The sequence below is a fragment of the Orycteropus afer genome, unplaced genomic scaffold (genome assembly GCF_000298275.1).
Source record: "Orycteropus afer afer isolate SDZICR_OR568_19922 unplaced genomic scaffold, OryAfe1.0 scaffold00011, whole genome shotgun sequence".
NCBI lineage: Eukaryota > Metazoa > Chordata > Mammalia > Tubulidentata > Orycteropodidae > Orycteropus > Orycteropus afer.
In genome coordinates, this window is record NW_006921598.1 from 11,206,149 (window position 1) to 11,227,992 (window position 21,844).

General features: G+C 38.2%; 1 protein-coding gene across 1 annotated transcript in view; it reads right to left on the reverse strand.

Annotated features, from left to right (window-relative positions):
- The window catches only part of ORC3 (origin recognition complex subunit 3), an 80,489-nt gene that overhangs the window by 29,186 nt on the left and 29,459 nt on the right, over positions 1-21,844 (reverse strand). The window contains exons 9-12 of the mRNA XM_007950980.2: positions 21,435-21,568; positions 20,445-20,508; positions 8,388-8,504; positions 7,460-7,539 (exon numbers count right to left, since the gene is read on the reverse strand). Coding sequence (XP_007949171.2) covers positions 7,460-7,539; positions 8,388-8,504; positions 20,445-20,508; positions 21,435-21,568 — 395 coding nt within the window. The remainder of the gene's footprint in view (positions 1-7,459; positions 7,540-8,387; positions 8,505-20,444; positions 20,509-21,434; positions 21,569-21,844) is intronic.

The following is a 21,844-nucleotide window of genomic DNA, read 5'->3' on the forward strand; positions in this document are numbered from 1 at the left end:
TCTAGGCTCTTTGAACAAGGCTGCAATGATCAAATGTTGATATTATTACCCAGCTCATGTTTTGTTTTATTTTTAAACTCAATGAAAGCTGAGTTAACCTGCTAATAAACTCGTCAAAAGCCCTACTCAGAAATCAGGATAATTTCTTTCATCTTCAAGTAAATTTGTAAATCTGTTTCTGTAGCAAGCTCATAAGGTTACACTTGGATAAGCAGGCTACACATTGGTGCCTTTCACTTACCTGTCTGTACCTTGTGCCCAGATAACTAGTTATCAGAATGAGCGGCTGATTCCATAAAAGCTGGCTTGTTTTAAAATTTTGGATATTTAAAATATGAGCTAATGACCACAAACCTATATAATTTTTTTCAATTACCATCTTTCAAATAATTAGAATATGAATGAATAAAGCACTGGATTTTGAAGATTTACTTTTAAATTCCACTCTTCCAATTGCAGAAAAGTCACTCAATGTTCTGGCCTTGGTTTGCTTATTCCAAGAAAAAGGATAACTCTATATGAGTAATTCTCATTTGATAAGGGTGGGGGGCTGAATAAATTCCCCTAAGGTGGACCACTTTTCATTATCCTCCAGTCCAAACAATCACTGTCATAGTGACCCACTGCTACAGATAATGAAAATGAAATATTCTTCAAGTATAGTGATCCATCATGTTCCTGTAAGTTGAAGATTTATGATTTATAAAAACTTTTAAAGTGTTATTGTTCAAATATCAACCAGCTGCCACTGGCTGATTCTGACTCATAGTGACCCTATGTGTGTCAAAGTAAAACTGTTCCCCCTCGGGCCTTCAATTACTGATTTTTTAGATGTTATCTGGCCAGGCTTTTCTTCCAAGGCACCTCTGGGTGGACTCAAACTTCTAACCTTGGTTAGCAACCGAGTGTATTAACTGTTTGTCCTATTCCTAAGTTATTTCTGACAGTTCCCCTATTCTACCCAATATTAGAGGTTATTAACCTGACTAGTTATCAAATTCAAATTATAAATGTAATTTGTAGACTAGAATTTTGGGAAGGAAGGGCAGGTAGAAGACATTTTGAATACTTTTGGTTATTTCTAACATGCAACCAGTTGCTTTCAAGCCGATTTTGATTCACAGCAACACCCTATGTGTTAGAGCAGAACTGTGCTCCATAGGTTTTGTTCAAGCAAGGCTCTTTAAATTTCAAAAACTTGATAAATCCTTGGTCTCGACTTTCATTTTTACATAGTTGTCTGGAAATTTTCTCCAATAGAAAAAATAAAGTGTTCCTCTTAAGCTCTTTCATAGCTGACCAGGAAAAGCAGATGTACTCACTTAGCTCACTACTGGGTTGGTATCTTTTTTTTTTTTTTAACCACTTCCTGTTCCCAAATAAATTTTTCATTTAACTATATCTTTATAAGGGAGCTCTGGTTGCATAGTGCCTAAGGCACCTGAGTGCTAACCAGAAGGCTGGGGGTTCAAAACCACCAGCCACTCCTCAGAAGGAAGATGGGGCAATCTACTTCATAGTGATACTACCTCGGAAACTCAAGGAGGGGTCGCTATGAGTCGGATCTGACTCAATGGCATATAACAACAACAACATATCTTTATACAGATCCCTGGTGACAAAGTGGTTAAAGTGCTCAGCTGCCAAACGAAAGATCAATGGTTTGAAACCACCAACCACTCTTCAGGAAAAAGATGTGGCAGTCTGCTCCAGAAACACTTATAGCCTTGGAAACCCTATCAGGGGCAGTCCTACTCTGTCCTCAAAGGGCACTATGAGTTGGAATCAGCTTGATGGCAGTGGGTTTGGTTTGTTTTGGTTTATAACTTTATATACATGGTTGAGTAAAAATTTAACTAACTCACATCCTGTAGAGGGGTGTGGTCTTCACACTCTAGGAGTTGACTGAGTGAGGAAAGATTACAGTGAACATTCAGAACCACTGCACTCACATCAAATAATAACACATATTATAAATGGACAATTGCATGCTCCCCCTACACACAATGTCTATTTCATACATTTTAAAAATAACTTGATATAAACTTCTGTAGGTCTTCTACTCCTGAATATATAATGTAAACAAATTCTCATATTACTACAATTCTCTGCAAATACTTTTTAATGATCATAGTAAGTTTTACTGAGATCTATTATTATTTAAGCATATCAGTTTCCAGATAAAAGGTAAATGATTTCTGATAAAAAATTCAAATTACAAATTTTATTAGATTAGGCTTCTAACGGGAGCTCTGGTAGCATAGTGCCTAAGTCACTTGACTGCTAACCAGAAGGCTGGCGGTTCAAACCCACCAGCCACTCCTCGGAAGGAAGATGGGGCAATCTACTTTCATAGTGATACTGCCTCGGAAACCCAAGGAGAGGTTGCTATGAGTCAGGTCCGACTCAACAGCACATAACAACAACAACAACAACAACAAAGGCTTCTAATAGCATGTTGGCATTTTTTTTCCCAAAGCACCATTTATTCATCATTTTAATCATATTTCCGTTCCTGTCTTGAATTTAAGTGAAGACAGATTGTGAGAATATTTGTTCTCTTAAATTCACATGATTTTTACTGAGATTGCCTATCTAGAAAATCTCTGACTCCTTGTCCACATCCAATCTATACAAAGGGAAGAAGCCTAATTCCAGAGTCTGGAGGTTCCCAGATTCCTGCCTTCTCTTACAATGTCCAGATTCCTGCCTGTCTTTGCCATAGCTGCTCTTTTTGATTCTCAGGTCTTTCTACATTACTCTGCTTTTGACTGCCAATGTTTCTGACCTCAGTTGGGCAAAATTATTGAAGCCTCACTTTCTATTTATTGCTTCTGCTTTAATCAGATCCCCAAATGCATATTTTAGATCTTGGCAAAAAACAGTGGAAGGTACAATAGCTTTCTAGTCAGACCTGGATTGGAAAAGTGGTTCCAGTAGTAGCTGAGTGATCTCAGGCAAGTCACTTAATCTCCATCTGTGCTCCAGCTCCCTCAGCTGTAAAATGTGGCTAATTATATCTACTACAAACATGTACTATGAGTATTCAATCAAAAAATGAACATAAAGTACCTGAACAGTGCCTGGCACCCCAAAAGTCTTCAATAAATGTTGGTTACACTATTGTCTCATTGCTCATGTTTCCTTAATCCAGTTTGTGATTAGCATTCTCAATTCTTGACCTATATCCCAATATTACCACTGTCAGACAGGATCAGAAAGAAAGAGCAAGTCCCTCCTTGACAAAGTGATCTATAAATTTGGGAATACCCAGTTGGAGAAGAAAGATAAACATTAATCATGAAGGTTAAAAGAGAAAACCCGCATTCTCAATTCTTGACCTATATCCCAATATTACCACTGTCAGACAGGATCAGAAAGAAAGAGCAAGTCCCTCCTTGACAAAGTGATCTATAAATTTGGGAATACCCAGTTGGAGAAGAAAGATAAACATTAATCATGAAGGTTAAAAGAGAAAACCCAACAGGAATCCACTGGGTGTTTGGATAGGTATGTTCACTTGAACAGAAAACATGGAAATCTCAGAAATATTCTAGTTGAAGTAAGCAGACAAATACTTAAAATCAAAACCTGTTGCCATGAAGTCAACCCTGAGTCATAGCAACTCCAGTAGAAGTGTGCTGGAAAAAAAAAATTCATTTTTTTCTTTTGGTTGTTGTTAAGAATATATACAGCAGAACATATACCAATTCAACAATTTCTACACATACAATTCAGTGGCATTGATCACATTCTTTGAGTTACATAATCATTCTCAACCTCCTATTCTGAGATGTTCCTCCTTCATTAAAATATTCTCACTGTCTCCTAAATTTCCTATCTTTCAAGTTCTGTTGTCATTCTGATTTCACATAGATCTTAAAAGAGCATAATGTTCAAGCCAGACATTTTTACTATTTAAGCTAAACTATTTTGGGTTTTAAGAAGACTTGAATATTTTTAGTTTAAGATTTAAGAATAAAGATTATCTCAGGGCAATAGTTTCAAGGGTTCCTCCAGCCTTCATGGCTCCTTAAAGTCTGGAGTCTGTAAGAATTTGAAATTCTGCTCTGCACTTGCTCTCTTTAGATCAGGATTTTTCTATAGAATCTTTGATCAAAATGTTCAGTAATGACAGCCAAGCAACAGCCAGTTCTGGTCTCATGGCAAACGGGACAGTTGTTCATAGAGACAATAAGCCATACATGACTGCTAACGAGAAGGCTGGAGATGGAGGTTCAAACCTACCAGCCACTCCTCAGAAGGAAGACTGAGCAATCTACTTCTGTAGTAATACTGCCTTGGAAACCCAAGGAGGGGTCGCTGTGAGTGGGATCCAATTCAATGGCAGTGATTTTGGTTTTGGTTTATTCCTGATGTTCCAGATAAATAGAGACCAATTGTTATGTCCTAGATGGCTGCCTACAAGCTTACAGACCCTAGGCATTATGCAATGAACTAGGAGGAAGAACAGAAGCCCTAAACACAGTATCAGGCCATTTAACATCGATGTCCCATGATACCATGACCCTAAATCTCTGAACCAAGGAACCAAATCTCACAAGGTATTTAGTTGTACATAAGCAGTCTCAGCAACTATTCTTTTGTTGGTGTTACTGTTATAAATGTATCTAACACACAACTTTTGCCACTTATTGACAGCAATTACATTAATCAGCTGTGTAACCCTATCCTTAATTCATGTGATTTTTCCATCATTGTAAACTAAAACACAGTGCTCCAGGAGTAAGAACCCTTCCTTCCTGCCACTAAAATGAAAACACACTGCTGTGGAGTCAGATCCAACTCATAGCGACCCCTCCTTGGGTTTCCAAGGTGATATCAGTACGGAAGTTGATTACCCAACCTTCCTTCCAAGGAGTGACTGGTGGGTTTGAACTGCCAGCCTTCTGGTTAGCAGTCAAATGCCTTAGGCACTATGCCACCAGAGCTCCTTCCAGCCACTGGTAACCACTAATAAACTTTGAATATTTGCCTTTTCTTGCCTTTTTATGTAAGTGAAGTCATACAATATTAGTCTTTTTTGTGATTGACTCATTTCACTCAGTATAATGTCAAGCTCCATCCATATCGTACCGAATCAAGACTTCATTTCTCTTACTGGCTTAGTATTCCACTGCACATATTTACCACATTTTGTTTATCCATTCATCTGTTGCTGGACATTTAGGCTGTTTTTACTTTTCGGCTATTGTGAATAGTGCTGCAATGATACAAGTATCTGTTTGAACTTCTGTTTTTAAGTCCTTTGGGTATACAGCTAAGAGCAGAACTGCTGAGCCATATGCTAGTTCTAGTTTTAGCTTTCTGAGGAAATGCCACAGTGATTTCCACAATGAGTGTACCATTTTGCATTCCCATCAGCAGTGACCAATGGTTCCATCTTCTCCACATCCTTGCCAAAATGTGTTATTTTCTGTTTTTTTTTTTTCCTTATCTTAGCCACCCGAGTGAAATGGCATCTCACTGTAGTTTTGACTTGCACCTCTCTTGTGGTTAGTAAGGAACACTGGTGATAAAGTCATTAAAGCACTTGGCTGTTAACCAAAAGGTCAGTGGTTAGAACCCAACAGCGACCATGGAGAAAGATGTGGCAGTCTGCTTTCATAAAGATTTATAGCCTTGGAAACTCTATGGGGCTATTCTGTCCTGTACGATTGCTGTGAGTTGGAATTGACTTAACAGCAGTGGGTTTTTGGTTTTGGCTGGTAATCACGTTGAGCATCTTTTCATGTGTTTGGTGGTCATCTGAATCTTCTCTTCGGTGAAATGTCTACTCAAGTCCTTTGCTCATTTAATGATTGAGTTATTTGTCTTTTTATTGTTAGGTCATTAAAGTTTTATAAATATTCTGGTTATGAGATTCTGGTTTCTGAAGATAGTCTCCTAGCCAGAAGCTTGCCTTATTACTTTTTAGGTAAAGTCTTCTGATGAACAGAAGTTTTTAATAAATTTTCATGGGGTCCCATTTATTTATTTTGCCTTTTGCCATCTGTGCTTCTGTTATTATATTTACATAATCCATCATAAAAACTAGGCCCCATAGCCTTGCCCTTGCACTTTCTTTTAAGAAGTTTATAGTTTTAGTTTTCACAGTCCACAGGGTTTTCAATGGCTGAGTTTTCACAAGAAGATCACAGATCTTTCCTTCAAAGCACCTCTGGTGGACTTGAACTTCAAACCTTTTGGTCTGCAGCTGAGCATGCTGTTTGCACCATGGAAGTATCTTATTGGGATTTTAAACGATGAAATAAAACATAATTTTTCAGTGGCAATCTAGTTTCCATGGGAAGTTATTTTTCCAAATAGCATGAAATTAATTTCCTATCTTAAGTTGCACCTGCTAGATCACAAACATTTGTATTATTAAGTCTCTGGACTTAAAGTGTTTCTATATGAATTTTCCTCCTACAGTGCCCATCTGTTCTTTTCTTGTGGGCTCAGAGGAAACCAATTCTTAATAAACATTCAGAGTGTTTTATAATTGTGTCATATAAGCATTTATATCTACTTAGAAAAATTATATAACTATGTCAAGAAACTTACCTCACATTTCATTTCTCTTTCACACTATCCAAGGTATTATTTTTATGGAAGACTAAAAATTCACCAAGTATACAAGAAATAAAGCAAAAGAATACAAATGATTATAACTTTGAAAGGCATTATGTGTCAGGGATGCTAAGTGATCTTTGCTATAATTATGTAACAGTAGATAAATAATTTAAAGAAGTCCTGGTGGCAGTGTGGTTAAACACAGCTGCTAACCAAAAGGTCAGCTTCTCCACAGAAGAAAGATGCTGCAGTCTGCTTCCATAAGGATTATACCCTTGGAAACTTTGTGGGGCAGTTCTACCGTGTCCTATAGGGTCCCTATGAGTTGGAATTGACGTGATGGCAAAGGGTTTGGTTTTTGTTTTTAAGTATGTAATTTATGAATGAGCGAATGCAATATATTACACTAATTTGAGTTGGAGAAGGCATCAAGAGCAGTGTCTGCTCCTTGTTGCTCCTAAGCTAGGTCAGCAATGACCTCCTTCACAGGGTACATTTCACCCAATAAGGCTGTTCCTCCACTCAACCACATCATCAGGGGCATGGTGAGCCTGCGTCCCATGACTACTTTCCTGTTACGAGGTCAATTCTGCTGGCTTCTAATGTTCCACAAACTAAGTTCTCCTCATGTAGTGCTGATAATCCACCAAACAATCACTGGCTTTAGTTTAAAAATTGTAAGTTAAAAAAAATTAAAACAAGCAAAGAAATGGATGGATGGCTGCTACATTAAAAACACCATAAGTTACCAACATATATTCTAGGTATATATATTCTTAGACAAAACATGGCTACTTATGAAACTTCTTGGCAGGTGGAGTTCTGAAGGAAGGTGTTACTTACTGGCAGGCTTATAATACACAAAAAAGAAAGAAAAAACTACCTCAGCAGCTGCAAGACTGATGCATACTCCTCTGAATCCCATATGCTCTTTTCTAAACATGTGCAGTATAGCTCTCTGATCTGAAAATGAACAGCACATTTGTGAAAAACCAAAAGTAATACACTAAGTTTAAATATTACTGCATTGGCAAAGCCATATATAATCAAAGAAAAAATAAATGTTATTAAAAATAATCATTTAGTTTAGACTTGGCATGTATCACATGGATCAGGCTTTATATTCTTATTTATGTAATAACGTAAATACTAGCTGATATCACTGGGTACTTTGTAGTAAAAAAATGATGAATTAAAAGTGCTAAGATGATTATAAAAAGGAAGACTCAATGGCAGAAATCATCTAAAAAATAAGTCATTCTTATATATTTGTATTTGTTCTCCAAAACTGTAAGGATATAAAGATGTAGGAACACAAAACTCCTCCATTGACATCTGTCCTTGTAGATGGTTCCTAAGATCTATGTTATGACACAAAGGCCAACCAAGCATAATTCTGCAAGGAGCAGAAATATCGCTTCTCTTTTAGTTCTCAGTACAATGCAAAGCTAACCATTAAACATTCTCAAATAGCTTTGCTTTTTTCCAGTGCACTAAGGGTGAAAGACTAGCTCTCTCAGTATAGGTGACAAAGAAGTGTTAAAGAAGGAAAGTTAAATGTTTCCACAAATATGCTGTAGGGGAAGCAACACCACTGGGATCCATGTGGCTGTTTCTAGCTGTGGCATTCAGAACAAAAAACACTGCTTCAATTACCAGTAATGTGTTGAGCTGGAACGGATTTAGACTGTGCTCTCATTGCAAGACCTGGATCCATTTCAAATTCTGATGCTTGCAATGCTACAGAAATCAAAGCAAGAAACTACTAATATTCCTGCTTCATAGATTACAAATGAGTTAGCTTTGGTTACCTGTCGACCCAATGGGTACTTGGGAAGAGAAGAGGTGAACTTATGAAGACATCGCAAAACCAGGAAGTAATTAGTATGGTAAACATGCAGATTTTCTAGTAATGATTGTGCTTCATCCTGAAAAATCACAAAATATATTACTAATATATGTCAATAATTAAAAGACTACAATAAATAAAATCGAATCTATAGTATATATAGTTTCTGGAAAATGGACAAGAAAAGACTCAGAATTACAAATTAGATGCTTAATTCATGAGAATTTATAATACATACAAAATCTTGGATAAAGGCTAAGTATTTTTTATTTAGTATTGTTGTTGTTGTTATGTGCCGTCGAGTCAGACCCGACTCATAGCGACCCCTCCTTGGGTTTCTGAGGCAGCATCACTGCGGAAGTAGATTGCCCCATCTTCCTTCCGAGGAGTGGCTGGTGGGTTTGAACTGCCAGCCTTCTGGTTAGCAGTCAAGTGCCTTAGGCACTATGCTACTAGAGCTCCCTTATTTAGTATTAAGCGTGCTGATATCATATACACATCAAAATTAATACTGCAATTTAGTCTCCTCACATCTCTAGCACTGCCACAGTATCTTGGCCCAAAATAATACAAGAGAGCAATAAAGCATTTCCTGAATGCCTGCCTTGCACCAATCACCTAGTGTGTGGCCACAATGAGGGAAGACCCATTATCCTCTATCATACTGTCATCAGGAGATGCAGCAGTTACAGGAAGCCCAGTACCAATGTAGGAAACAGTTGCTGAAGTGCTACTTATGATGCATCCTTTTCCTAAAACACTGCTAGTATTATGCTTGGCAGGAAAAAGAGAGGATCTGTGAAAGAAATAGCACAGGTAATTCTGAAAAATCCCTGCCTCTTGTTGGCAATCCCCCTTACTAGTTTTATTCTTTTTATCAATTAAGGTAGAAAAAGTGAAAAAGAAATCTGAAGCCAAAAAGCCTTAAAATCTAGGACAGTGTCTTAAGAGACCTACAGGATGACTTATCTGACAAATCAGTTTTCCAAAAGATGTCTCAAATAGTGTTAGAACCTAGAGTGTTTAGTCTTCAATTCCTTGTATAACTGCTTACTTCTGTAACACTTTCTTTAAAGGATTATGATTTGTGGCATGGTGTTCAATTTTTTTCTACTTCAAAGAAGTCAAACAAAGGACTTTACTGGGCTGGGTCTTTTTTTTCTTGAGAAATATCTTGCAGATACCTATTATTTTTTTAGCACCTAACCATGCAGGAAATAATCCTTAGTATACCAATAAATTCAAGCAAATCTATCCTATGGGACCTCTTAAGACGAGAAGAAACAGCTGCAAACATCCATTACATTAATAATTGGAACATGGAATGTAAGAAGTATGAATCTAGGAAAATTGGAAATTGTCACAAATGAAATGGAACACATAAAGATCAGTATCCTAGGCATCACTGAGCTGAAATGGACTGGTTCTGGCCACTTTGAATTAGACAATCATATGATCTACTGTGCAGGGAATAACAAATTGAAGAGGAATGGTATGGCATTTACCATCACAAAGAATATACTAAGGTCTATCCTGAAGTACAATGCTGTCAGTGATAGGTTAATATCCACACACCTACAAGGAAGACCAGTTATAACTATTACTGTAAGTAATAAGACCAGTTATTACTATTCAATTTTACACACCAACCACCAAAACCAAAGATGAGGAAACTGAAGATTTTTACTAACTTCTGCAGTCTGAAATTAACCAAATATGCAATCAAAATGTGTTAATTATCACTGGTGACTGGAATGCAAGAGTTGGAAAATCACTCATTAATAGTGGGAAAATATGGTCTTGGTGACAGAAATAACACTGGAGATTACATGATAGAATTTTGCAAGACCAATGACTTATTCATTGCAAATACCTCTTTCAACAACACAAACAGCAACTATACACGTGGACTTCACCAGATGGTGTACACAGGAATCAGACTGACTACATCTGTGGCAAGAGGCGATGGAGAAGCTCAATATCTTTAGCTAAAACAAGGCCAGGAGCTGACTGTGGAACAGACCATCAACTGCTCATATGACAGTTCAAGCTGAAGTTGAAGACAATCAAAACAAGTCCACGAAAGCCATAATATGACCTTGATTATATCTCTCCTGAATTTAAAGACCACCTAAAGAACAGATTTGATGCACTGAACACCAATGACCGAAAACCAGAGGAACTGTTAGACGATATCAAGAATATCATCAATGAAGAAAGCAAAAGGTCATTATAAAGACAGGAAAGGAAGAAAAGACCAAAATGGTATCAGAAGAGACTCTGAAACTTGCACTTGAACAGAGAGTAGCTAAAGCAAATGGAAGAAGTGACAAAATAAAAGAGCTAAACAGAAGGATTTCAAAGAAAAGCTTGAGAAGAAAAAGTCAATTATTATAATGAAATTAGCAAAGACCCAGAGTTAGAAAACCAAAAGAGAAGAATGTCCTTGGCATTTCTCAAGCTGAAAGAACTGAAGAAAATATTTAAACCTCGAGTTGCAATATTGGAAGATTCTATGGGCAATATATTGAATGAGGCAGAAAACATCAAAAGAAGATGGAAGGAATACTGTACCAAAAAGAAGTGGTTGATGCTCATCCATTTCAAAAGGTGGCACATGATCAAGAACCAGGGGTACTGAAAGAAGTCACAACTGCACTGAAGGAATTGGTGAAAAACAAGGCTTCAGGAATTGATGGAATACCTAATAAGATGTTGCAACAAACAGATGCAGCACTGGAGGCACTCACTAGGCTATGCCAAGAGATTTGGAAGACAGCTACCTCACCAACTGACTGGCAGAGATCCATATTTGTATCCATTCCAAAGAAAGGTGATCCCACACAATGTGGAAATTATCAAACGATATCATTAATAACACACCCAAGTAAGATCTTACTGAAGATAATTCAAAAACAGTTACAGCAGCATAATGACAGAGAACTTCCAGAAATGCAAGTTAGATTCAGAAGAGGACGTGCAATGAGGGATATCATTGCTGATGTCAGATGGATCTTGGCTGAAAGCAAAAAATACCAGAAAAGTGTTTACTTGTGTTTTCTATGCAAAAGCATGTGATTGTGTGGCTCATAAGAAATTATGGATAACATTGAGAAGAATGGGAATTCCAGAACACTTAATTGTACTCATGAAGAGCCTGTACATAGATCAGGAGGCTGACATTCAATAGAACAAGGGGACACTGCATGGTTTAAAATCAGGAAGGGAGTGAACCAGGGTTGTATCGTTTCACCATACTTATTCAATCTGTATGTTGAGGAAATAATCAGAAGCTGGACTATATGAAGAAGAATGTGGCATCAAGATTGGAGAAAGACTCATTAACAACCTGAGATATGCAGACAACACAACTTTGCTTGCTGAAAAGTAAAGGTAACTGGAAGCACTTACTGATAAAGATTGAAGAATACAGTCTGCAGTATGGATTACACCTCAATATAAAGAAAACAAAAAATCTCACAACTAGACTAATAAGCAGCATCATGATGAATGGAGAAAAGATTGTAGCTGTCAAAGACTTCATATTACTTGGTTCCACAATCACCACCAATGGAAGCACCAGTAAAGCCATCAGAGGACATATTATACTGGGCAAATCTGCTACAAAAAATCTCTTTAAAGTGGTGAAAAGCAAAGATTATCTCCTTAAAGAATAATGTGCATCTAACCCAAGCCATGTTATTTTCAATCACCTCATATGCATATGAGACCTACACAAAGAATAAAAACAAAAAACCAAACACATTGCCATCTAGTTGGATAGCGAGCCCTCCTTGGGTTTCCAAGGCGGTATCACCACAGAAGTAGGACAAAGAATAAGGAAGACCAAAGAAGAGTGGATGCTTTTGAGTTGTTGTGTTGGTGAAGAATACTGAAAGTACCATAGATTGCTAAAAGAACTAATAAACCTGTTATTCTGGTTACCTAGTGTGGCTCTGACAAGAATGTATCACAAATGGGATGGTCTTAACAAACAGGAGTTTATTCTTACAATTTGGAGGCCTTAAGTCCAAGTTGAAAGTGCCAGGCTCTAGGGGCTGGGTGAAAGCCCCTCAACCCTGGGGTCCAGCTCTGCCTCCTGCTCCTGGCCCACTGGAGCTAGAGGTGTTTCTTCACTTAGACAGCTACTGGCTGCTGAGGCTGAGAAGCCCCAAGGCTGACAAGTAAAAAGGCACAGTCCCAATGTTACCAAACCACACAGCAGGCCATTAACTTAACTCCATTTTAAGTCCCAAGGTCAGCAGAGCATAGCAGGCTGCTGAGCAATGACATAGCTACATGCAGGGTCCAAGCATGCCATAGGTTAGAGACCATTCCCAAAGGCTTCTCCTTTTATACAGGAAGCAGACCACATCCCAAAGGCAGCTACTCAGCTGCTTGTGGTAGATCCCACCATGGAGTTGATTGCCAGTCTCATCATGGGGAATAACTACCACCAGCTGCCCAACCACTCAACCAGGCCCAGCCAAGTTGACACACAAACTAAACTACCACACATGTCCTGGAAGATGCACAGCCAGATTGCTCCTTGGAAGCGAGAATGGCCAGACTTTGTCTCACCTACTTTGGTTATATTGTCAGAAGGGACCATTTCCTGGAAAAGGGTATCATGCTTGGTAAAGTGGAGGGTCAGCAAAAAAGGGGAAGGCCCTGAACAAGATGGATTGACACAGTGGCTGCAATGATGGGCCCAGGTATAGCAAGGATTGTGAGGCTGGCACAGGATCAGGCAAAGTTTTGTTCTGTCATACACAGGGTCGCTACGAGTCAGAGACAATTCGACGGCACCTAACAATAACATGCAAAAAATAGAGTAAATACATAACAATCTCCTTTGTACTCCTCAGAAGTGCTCCACCCCAGGTTCTTTCCACTTGTCACTCTTCTGCTCTTCTTCCAGATCTCTGTATGACAAGCACCATCATTTCCTTTAGGTCTTTAGTCAAAATTTGCCTCCTCGGTGGGACCCTTAACTACTTTTAGCCCCACTCACCATGCACACCAAACTCCATATTTCCTTTCTCTGCTTCCTTGTTTTTTGAGCCCTTATCACTAGTACAGTAGCACTTTATTTAATGCAAGCTCCTCAAGTCAGTGCTTTTTTTTCTTTTTCTTTTTCTTTTTTACCTCTTCTGTACACTTCTGTATTCTCAGGGTCTAGACTAATACCTCAGGTTGTTAATGATTCTTCCTCCAATCCTGATGCCATGTTTTTCTTCATATAGTCCAACTTCTCGGATTATTTGCTCTGCATATACATTGAAATAAGACTTAAGGTTGAAGAATACAGTTTGCAGTATGGATTACATCTCAATATAAAGAAAACAAAAATCCTCACAACTGGACCAATGAGCAGCATCACAATAAATGGAGAGAAGATTGAGGTTGTCAAAGAATTCACATTGCTTGGTTCTACAATCGATGCCAATGGAAGCAGCAGTCCGGACATTAGACGACGTGAAGCACTGGGAAAGTCAACTGCGAAGGAACTGTTTCAAGTGCTGAGGAACAAGGATGTCTCCTTGAGGACTAAGGTGCGCCTGACAGAAGCTATGATATTTCCAGTTGCCTCGTATGCATGTGAGAGCTGGACAATGAATAAGGAAGACCGAAAAAGAGTTGATGGTTTTGAGTTGTGGTGCTGGCGAAGAATGCTGAAAGTACCATGGACTGCTGAAAGAACTAACAGATCTGTCCTGGAGGAAGTGCAGCCAGAATGCTCCTTGGAAGCAAGAATGGCCAGACTTCGTCTCACCTATTTTGGTCATGTTGTCAGAAGGGACCATTCCTTGGAGAAGGATGTCATGCTTGGTAGGGTGGAGGGTCGACAAAAGAGGGGGAGGCCTTCAGCAAGATGGATTGACACAGTGGCTGCAATGATGGGCTCAAGTATAGCAGGGATCGTGGAGGTGGCGCAGGATCAGGCAGTGTTTCGCTCTGCTGTGCATGGAGTCACTATGAGTCGGAAACGACTCGACGGCACCTAACAACAACAACAAAAGACTAATACCTGGCACACATAAGACACTCAAAAATATCTGTTGAATTAAAAAAGTATATTAATAAACAGAGGCTCACATTCAGGGTCTCTCTTCTCAACAGAAGGGCAATCGTTTGTTGTCTTGCTGGATATGGGGTATGTTTTCTACTTTTTCAAAAGAAGCTAAAGGTCTGAATTAGTAATGTAAAGCTTCTCAATTGGTAAATGTTGGCTCAGATTTTTAAAAAACACTATGAATCTGAAAAACAGACTGCTGCCTGCCACTGAGTGATACACCATCTTAAATCAGTCATCTCTAACCACATTAATCTTGTCTATCATTCATTAAAAAATCATTCATTATTGCTTATTTATAAGGCAGAGTCCCTATCACTGATTTAGTTGCTTTCTTTGGAGGAGAAGCCAATGTCCATATAAAACTTATATGTGTGGAAAAACCAAACCAAACTCACTGCCATCAAGTCGGTTACGATTCAGTGACCCCCTTTGAGTTTCCTAAGCTGTAAATTGTTACAGAAATAGATAGCCACATCTTCCTTCTGTGGAATATCTGGTGGATTTGAACTACTGATCTTCCGGTTAGCAGCCAAATGCCTTATCCACTATGCCACCAGAGCTCCTTCATAAATGTATATAGGTAAAGAAAAAATGATTGGCAAAGTTAAATTTACCATGATGTTTTATTCTGCATTTATCTATCTCTTAGTTTCCATAGCATTTATCATTTTTGTTCCTAGACTTGTATGTACAGAAGTAATCAAGTGACTTGAAGAAGATTAAAGAAAGTAAATAAAAACAATTAGAATTTTTTGTAATTCATTCCTTTTCAATTCACTATTATTAAAAGCTGATAAAATAGGTCTATATTGAATCTTCATATTAAGAGGCATCATCTGTCCAAGAACACACATATTTTAGCATTTTTTCATTTATCTTCTTGATATAAGGAAGCATTATTTTTCTCATTAGAGAGAAACTTTGACTGGCAGTGTTTTCCATACTTGGCTTGTGATATTATAGCTATCTAACACAGCACCAACCACAGCCTTCTCCCAGCTCGTGTGGCTAAGTGCTATTCCTCTCATCTGACTCAGCAAGGAGCCCTAAAGCTACCCCAAAGAGCTTTGATGGTGCACTGCTTACTTAGCTGTTAACCAAAAGGTTGGTGGTTTGATCACACCAGCCTCTCCATGGGAAAAAAAATGTGGCAGTCCACCTCCATAAGGATTTACAGCTTTGGTAACCCTATGGGACAGTTCTACTCTGTCCTATGGGGTCACTCTGAGTTGGAATTGATTTGACAGCAGTAGGTTTATACATGGAAGGAAACTTTGTTGGTTGCCTGGAATGTAAGGGGAGGCTAATGGGGCAAAGTGATGATAACTTAGCCACAGCCAAACACCTTAAGGGAATGAGTCACTGGGTTCATGGGCTGGGAACCATGGTCGCTCAATTGGCTTAACATACTACACAAAAATTTTGTTCTACATCCTACATTGGTGAATAGCGACTGAGGTCTTAAAAGCTTGCAGATGGACATCTAAAATGCAACAATTGTTCTCTTCTGGTCTGGAGCAAAGAAGAATTAAAAAAACCAAAGATACATGGAAATAATTAGTCCAAGAGACTAGGAGACCATGCAAACCTCAGCCTACATGACCCTGAGGCCAGGAGAACTAGATGGTGCCCAGCTACTACTGTCAACCACTCAGGTAAGGATTAGTGTAAGAGATCATAGATAGAGTGGGAGAAAAATGTGGAACAAAACTCAAAATTATAAAAATGACCTGGCTTACTGGTCTGATGAAACAAACAACCAAACTCACTGTCATCAAGTCGAATATGACTCATAGTGACCCCTACTGGGTTTCCAAGGTGGTAATCTTTATGGAAGCAGATTGCCTCATCTTCCTTCCACGGAGCAGCTGGTGTGTTTGAACCACCAAACTTTTGGTTAGCAGTCAAATGCCTTAGGCACCGTGCCAACAGAGTTCCTGATAGAGACTGGTGAAACCCCCAAGACTATGGCCCCTAGTCACCCTTCAGGCCTGGAAGTGAACTCACTCCTATGGCTTCCAGTCAAACAACAGATAGCCATACAAGGTTAACATTTACATCAGGCAAGTACACTCCTTCAAATAATCAACCATGGGATAATGTAAGGGCAGTATTACACAGAAAGATAGCGCAAGGGCAAGAATGCACAGGAAAGAAGGGCAGAAGGAAAAGAGATTTTTTTACCATGTCATGCAATATCATATTACTGATCATCAATTATTTGTACAAAACTATAAGAAGTATTATAATGAGAGTAAAATACTCAAAGATACTTCTATTCTGAACTAAAAAATCAACAGATACACTGATTGATTTAAACATTGGGTCAAAGTAGAATAAAACTCCCAATAATTTTCTCAGCGACAGCTTTGGCCTTTGAACTTAGCAAGCAGCCTGCAGATAACGTTTTTGGAATAAAGATACAAATATCTGTTATTCTTCACATTTTGTACTAAATCTCAAGACAATATGTCCTTATCAGACAACACATGCAATCTGAAAATGAGTATCAGTCTTGAGTCAATATAACACAAATCAGGATAGGTCTTTAGGCAAAGGTAATAATAACAAATAGGGCTATAAGTGCAACAAGAACAAATCCCAAACCAAGAAAAGCCAAACTCACTGCTATTTAGTTGATTTTGACTCATAGCAATCCCTACTGGTTTCCTAGGCAGTAAATCTCCATGGAAGTAGATTGCCCCATCTTCCTTCCGCAGAGCAGCTAGTGGGGTTTGAACTACCAACCTTCTGGTTAGCAGTCAAATGCTTTAGGCCCTACACCACCAGAGCTCCTTAAGAACAAATACAATTAACAGAAATGCTTAGAAATATACAAAAAGTCACTGAAAAGCAGAGATAAATGTGAGGATATTTCTATAACAAACTAGCCTAAACATTCTCTCCCTTCGCCATCTCAATGGTTAAAGGTACTGTTTAAAAACCTATTCCTGGCTTCTGAAGATACACTCTGGCAGAAAGTTCTAACAGGAAATGCACTTGGCAACTAATTGATTCAGTGGAGAGGTAATCTAATCTTATCTTTAAAGACTAAGTAAACATGCTTACATCCTTTTCCACTGGTTCTTAAATTTCCTCTGTACTGAAATACCCTGCATTGGTATGAGGACTTTCTATACTTCTCTGAAAAGATTACAAAGATTATTAAAATGATTATGGAGCCCAATCTAGAAGTAATTTTATATTATAACTGTGTGACTCTGCATTTGAAATAATGTTTAATAAAAGCCATTCTCAACATACATGTATTTTTTTCTTTTGTGCTTTGGGTACAAATTTACAGAGCAAACTTGTTTACGTTCAACAGATCATGCACATCTAATTTCATGGCCCTGATCACCATCCCCAACCACAAAAATCTCTCTTCCCGGTGACCACCCCTCCCTGTGCCCCTCTCATCCATGCATTTCTCTCTGTCCAGCCTTCTCTCTATGTGAGTACTACCCCTCTGGTGTCTCATGGCTGCTTGATCTAAGAACTACATCTCCCTAGAGTTGGTGGGTGCATTGAGCTGGGGTAGGTGTTCTGTATGTGGGCCTTTCTACTGTTGGCCTGAGAGCCAATCCATGTAAGTGAGTCCATTTCTAGGTTCGAAGGGTAACCCGGGGCCATAGTCTTAGGGGTTCTACCAGTCTCTATCCAACCTAGTCCAATTCTGATTATTTTTGTGTTTTTGACTTTTGTTTCATATTTGCCCTCCCATTCTATCCAGGATTTCCATTTGATCCTTTTCTGAGCAGGTGGTATTGATAGACAGGCACCATCTAGTTCTTCTGGTCTCAGGTCATGAAGGCTGAGCTTCTCATGGTCCATCTTATTCTTGGACTGTTTCCAGGACTTTGATTTCCTTCATTCTTCTTTGATTCAGATGAAAGGAGACCAATAGTTGATCTTAAATGGCCGCTCAGAAGCTTTTAAGACCCCAGTAACTACTCACCAAAGTAGGATGTAGAACAAGATTTTTATGTACTATATTGTGCCAATTGAGCATGATGTCCCCTGAGGCTACCGTCCCGAGTCATCAGGCCCAGTGATTCTCTCTCTCAAGGTGTTTGGTTGTCTCTGAGAAGTTGCTCCAACTCTGACTTCTGTTGCTTCTGTAACATGTGTGGCTAATTTTTTCCAGACTTTGATTTTCTTCACTCTTCTTTGCTCCAGCTAAGAGGAGACCAATAGTTGTATCTTAGATGGCCACTTGAAAGCTTTTAAGACCCCAGTTGTTACCAAAGTAGGCTGCAGAACAAAATTTTTATGAACTATGTGTGCCAATTGAGCATGATGTTCCCCTAAACTATGGTCCTGAAACACAGGCCTGGTAAATTTCCCTCATAAGATGTTTGGTTGTCTCTGCAAAGTTACTCCCACCCTATCTTCTGTTCCTTCTATAATGTATGTGGCTAATTTTGTAGCACAAGCACTTATGTAATATTATCTTCAGCCAAATCTGTCCTTGGTCTAGGGTATATTCCTGTTTGCCTACGCCCACCTGCTCTTCTCACCTGTCTAATGTCCCCATTGGTAAGGAAAGACACTGAAATGTACATAAAAGATACAGACAACAGAGGCAAATATTATTACAAGCACAACACTGTAGTATCACTAGCACCAAATAGGCTACAGATTAATGCCATTCTCAATATTTTTTGAGAATTTACAATGGAGGCAAGTTAAGTATTTAGAACTACACAGAGTACATGCCCTCTAGGAATTAACATTACTTTGTTTAATTTTTATATCAACAAAACTCATACCTAGCACAGGGCTTAAGTTTAATCTCCCCTAAATTTTACTAAGGAGCTCTGGTAGCATAGTGCCTAAGGCACTTGACTGCTCACTAGAAGGCTGGCGGTTCAAACCCACCAGCCACTCCTTGGTAGGAAGGTTGGGCAATCCTACTTCCGTAGTGATACTGCCTTGGAAACCCAAAGAGGGGTCGCTATGAGTTGGGGCCGACTTGACGGCAAAACAACAACAACAACAGCAACAAACAAATTTTACTACAATTTTCAAAAAACTTTTTCCCTATAAAGTTATGAATATGAAAATAAATGTAAAATGACACATTTCTGACTATCCATTTAAGTAAGGGACTGAAGTAAAATTCATTTTATAGAACATTCTGCTATTCCTTAGTACTGATATGGAATGATTTCTGAGATTAAGCACAAATCAAGGTACAGAATAATGTGCATAATATATGTTCTGTACAACAAGAAAGAAAGCCCCAAACATATATGTAATTACTTGTATATGTACACACCATCTTTAGAATGATACATAATAAACTAGTAACATTGTTTGAATGCAGGGAGGGGAAGTCTATAGAGGAGGATAGAAGTGAGAGGGAACCTTTTCACCGTATTATTATTTTTGCCTTTTGATTTATACACCATGTCCAAGTACTACCTATTCAAGATAGAAAAAAAGAACCACTCCTTTTGATATTCTCTATGTTGAATGCTTAGCTCATAGTTTTCTAAGTTCATTACTTCCTTCTTGACACTATGTTATTTTTCAAATCAATAACCACTTAGCAGTGGGTGCCCAAGCTGCAAGACTTCTATGTGCTTTTATGTATGACAGCCTTTAGAAGAACTTTAAATTGAAATTGCTTGCAGATTCTAACCATTTCATGCAAAGAAAATTGAGATCTAAAAGTACTTTCAAAAGACAGCACAGGAGAAACCCAGTGTTCTAGTTAATTATTTTTTTATCCATTAAAAATCCTTATCTTTTAGAGATAAGGTTTTTTATTTAATCATTCTTAATATTCCTAATTAAGCATCAAATCTAGTACTTCTTTATTCAGCACATACTAGGATGTACAGATGTTCTATAAAATCAACTTAGTAAATATTATGTGCATATCCTTTTACATGAAGAAAAACAAAAAAGAATAAAACTGAAACATATTCCTACCTTTAAAAATCTTTCATTGGTCAATAATGCAACTTGCTTCTCTGAAGCTTGATTTTCCACATACCTAAAATTTTTACAAACCCATACACAAAAAGAGAAAATTAAACATTCTAAGTATCTGAATAGCATGTGGAAAAAGAACCACTTTTCCTTGATTGGTGGGTACATTCTTTAATTTAGGCTCAAAATCAAATTCAAGGTGACAGTCATGGTTCAGTGGTAATTTTTAACTCCATAAATTAGCTGCATTTCATAGGCAAGGGGTATGATCATAAACAAAGGCAATAAGCCTCAGACCACTGGCAATGTTATTCCTAAAAATTAACTGTGTCAAATTCACAAATTATGTTTCTTTGTAAAAAACATTTTTCCTTATGGCATATTTTCAAATCCAACAAGAAATCCCATAATTAAAAACAGAAGGGCTTTATTTTACTCTAAACAAAACAAAAAAGGTTACTTTTCCTTTCCCCTCCTTAAAAATAACTGTATAGAGATCCCTTATTTTTCCCTAAACTCTACTATCCACTCACTGCCATTGAGTTGATTCCAGCTCATAGCAACCCTATAGGACAGAGTAGAACTGCCCACATAGGGTTTCCAAACTGTGTATCTTTACAGAAGCATACTAACTAATTTTTTACTCTAGAGCAGGCTAACAGGTTCGAACCACCAACCTTTGAGTTAGCCGTCAAATGCTTTAACCACTGTACCACCACAGCTCCTTAAACTCTACTATAAACTCACTGCTGTCGAGTCAGATCCAATTCATATTAACCACTGTACCACCACAGCTCCTTAAACTCTACTATAAACTCACTGCTGTCGAGTCAGATCCAATTCATAGTGAGCCCTCCTTGGGTTTCTGAGGAGTGGCTGGTGGGTTTGAACCACCAGCCTTCTGGTTAGCAGTCACATGCCTTAGGTGCTATGCCATGAGAGCTCCTAAACTCTACTATAAATGTGTTAAACATCTACTTCTCTTTTTACCTCCTAAAGGATGGAAGACGTCGGATATTTTCACACTGATTATCTGATAAAAAATTGATTCTTCTCTTGGCTTCTGGAAGATTACAGCACAGTACACTGAGGGGTTGCGAATAGAAATGCTCTAACAGAGAAAGCTGAAAGAAATATGAAAATTAAATGTATTTGTTACATTTTGGCAGTAAATCATTTGCCCTCTGCCTGCTCAACTTAAGGTACTGTTGTTTTTCAAAGAAAAAAGTTTTTATGACACTAATATATTTATTTAAAATTATTTTTTATTCACCCAAGATAGTATGTGTCTACCCTCTAGCTAGTAGTTTACCCTCCCCTTCCCCACCCACCCCTGGTAACCATCAAAGAATATTTCTTTTTTTATGAAACCTTTCTTGACTTTTTATAGTAGTGGTCTT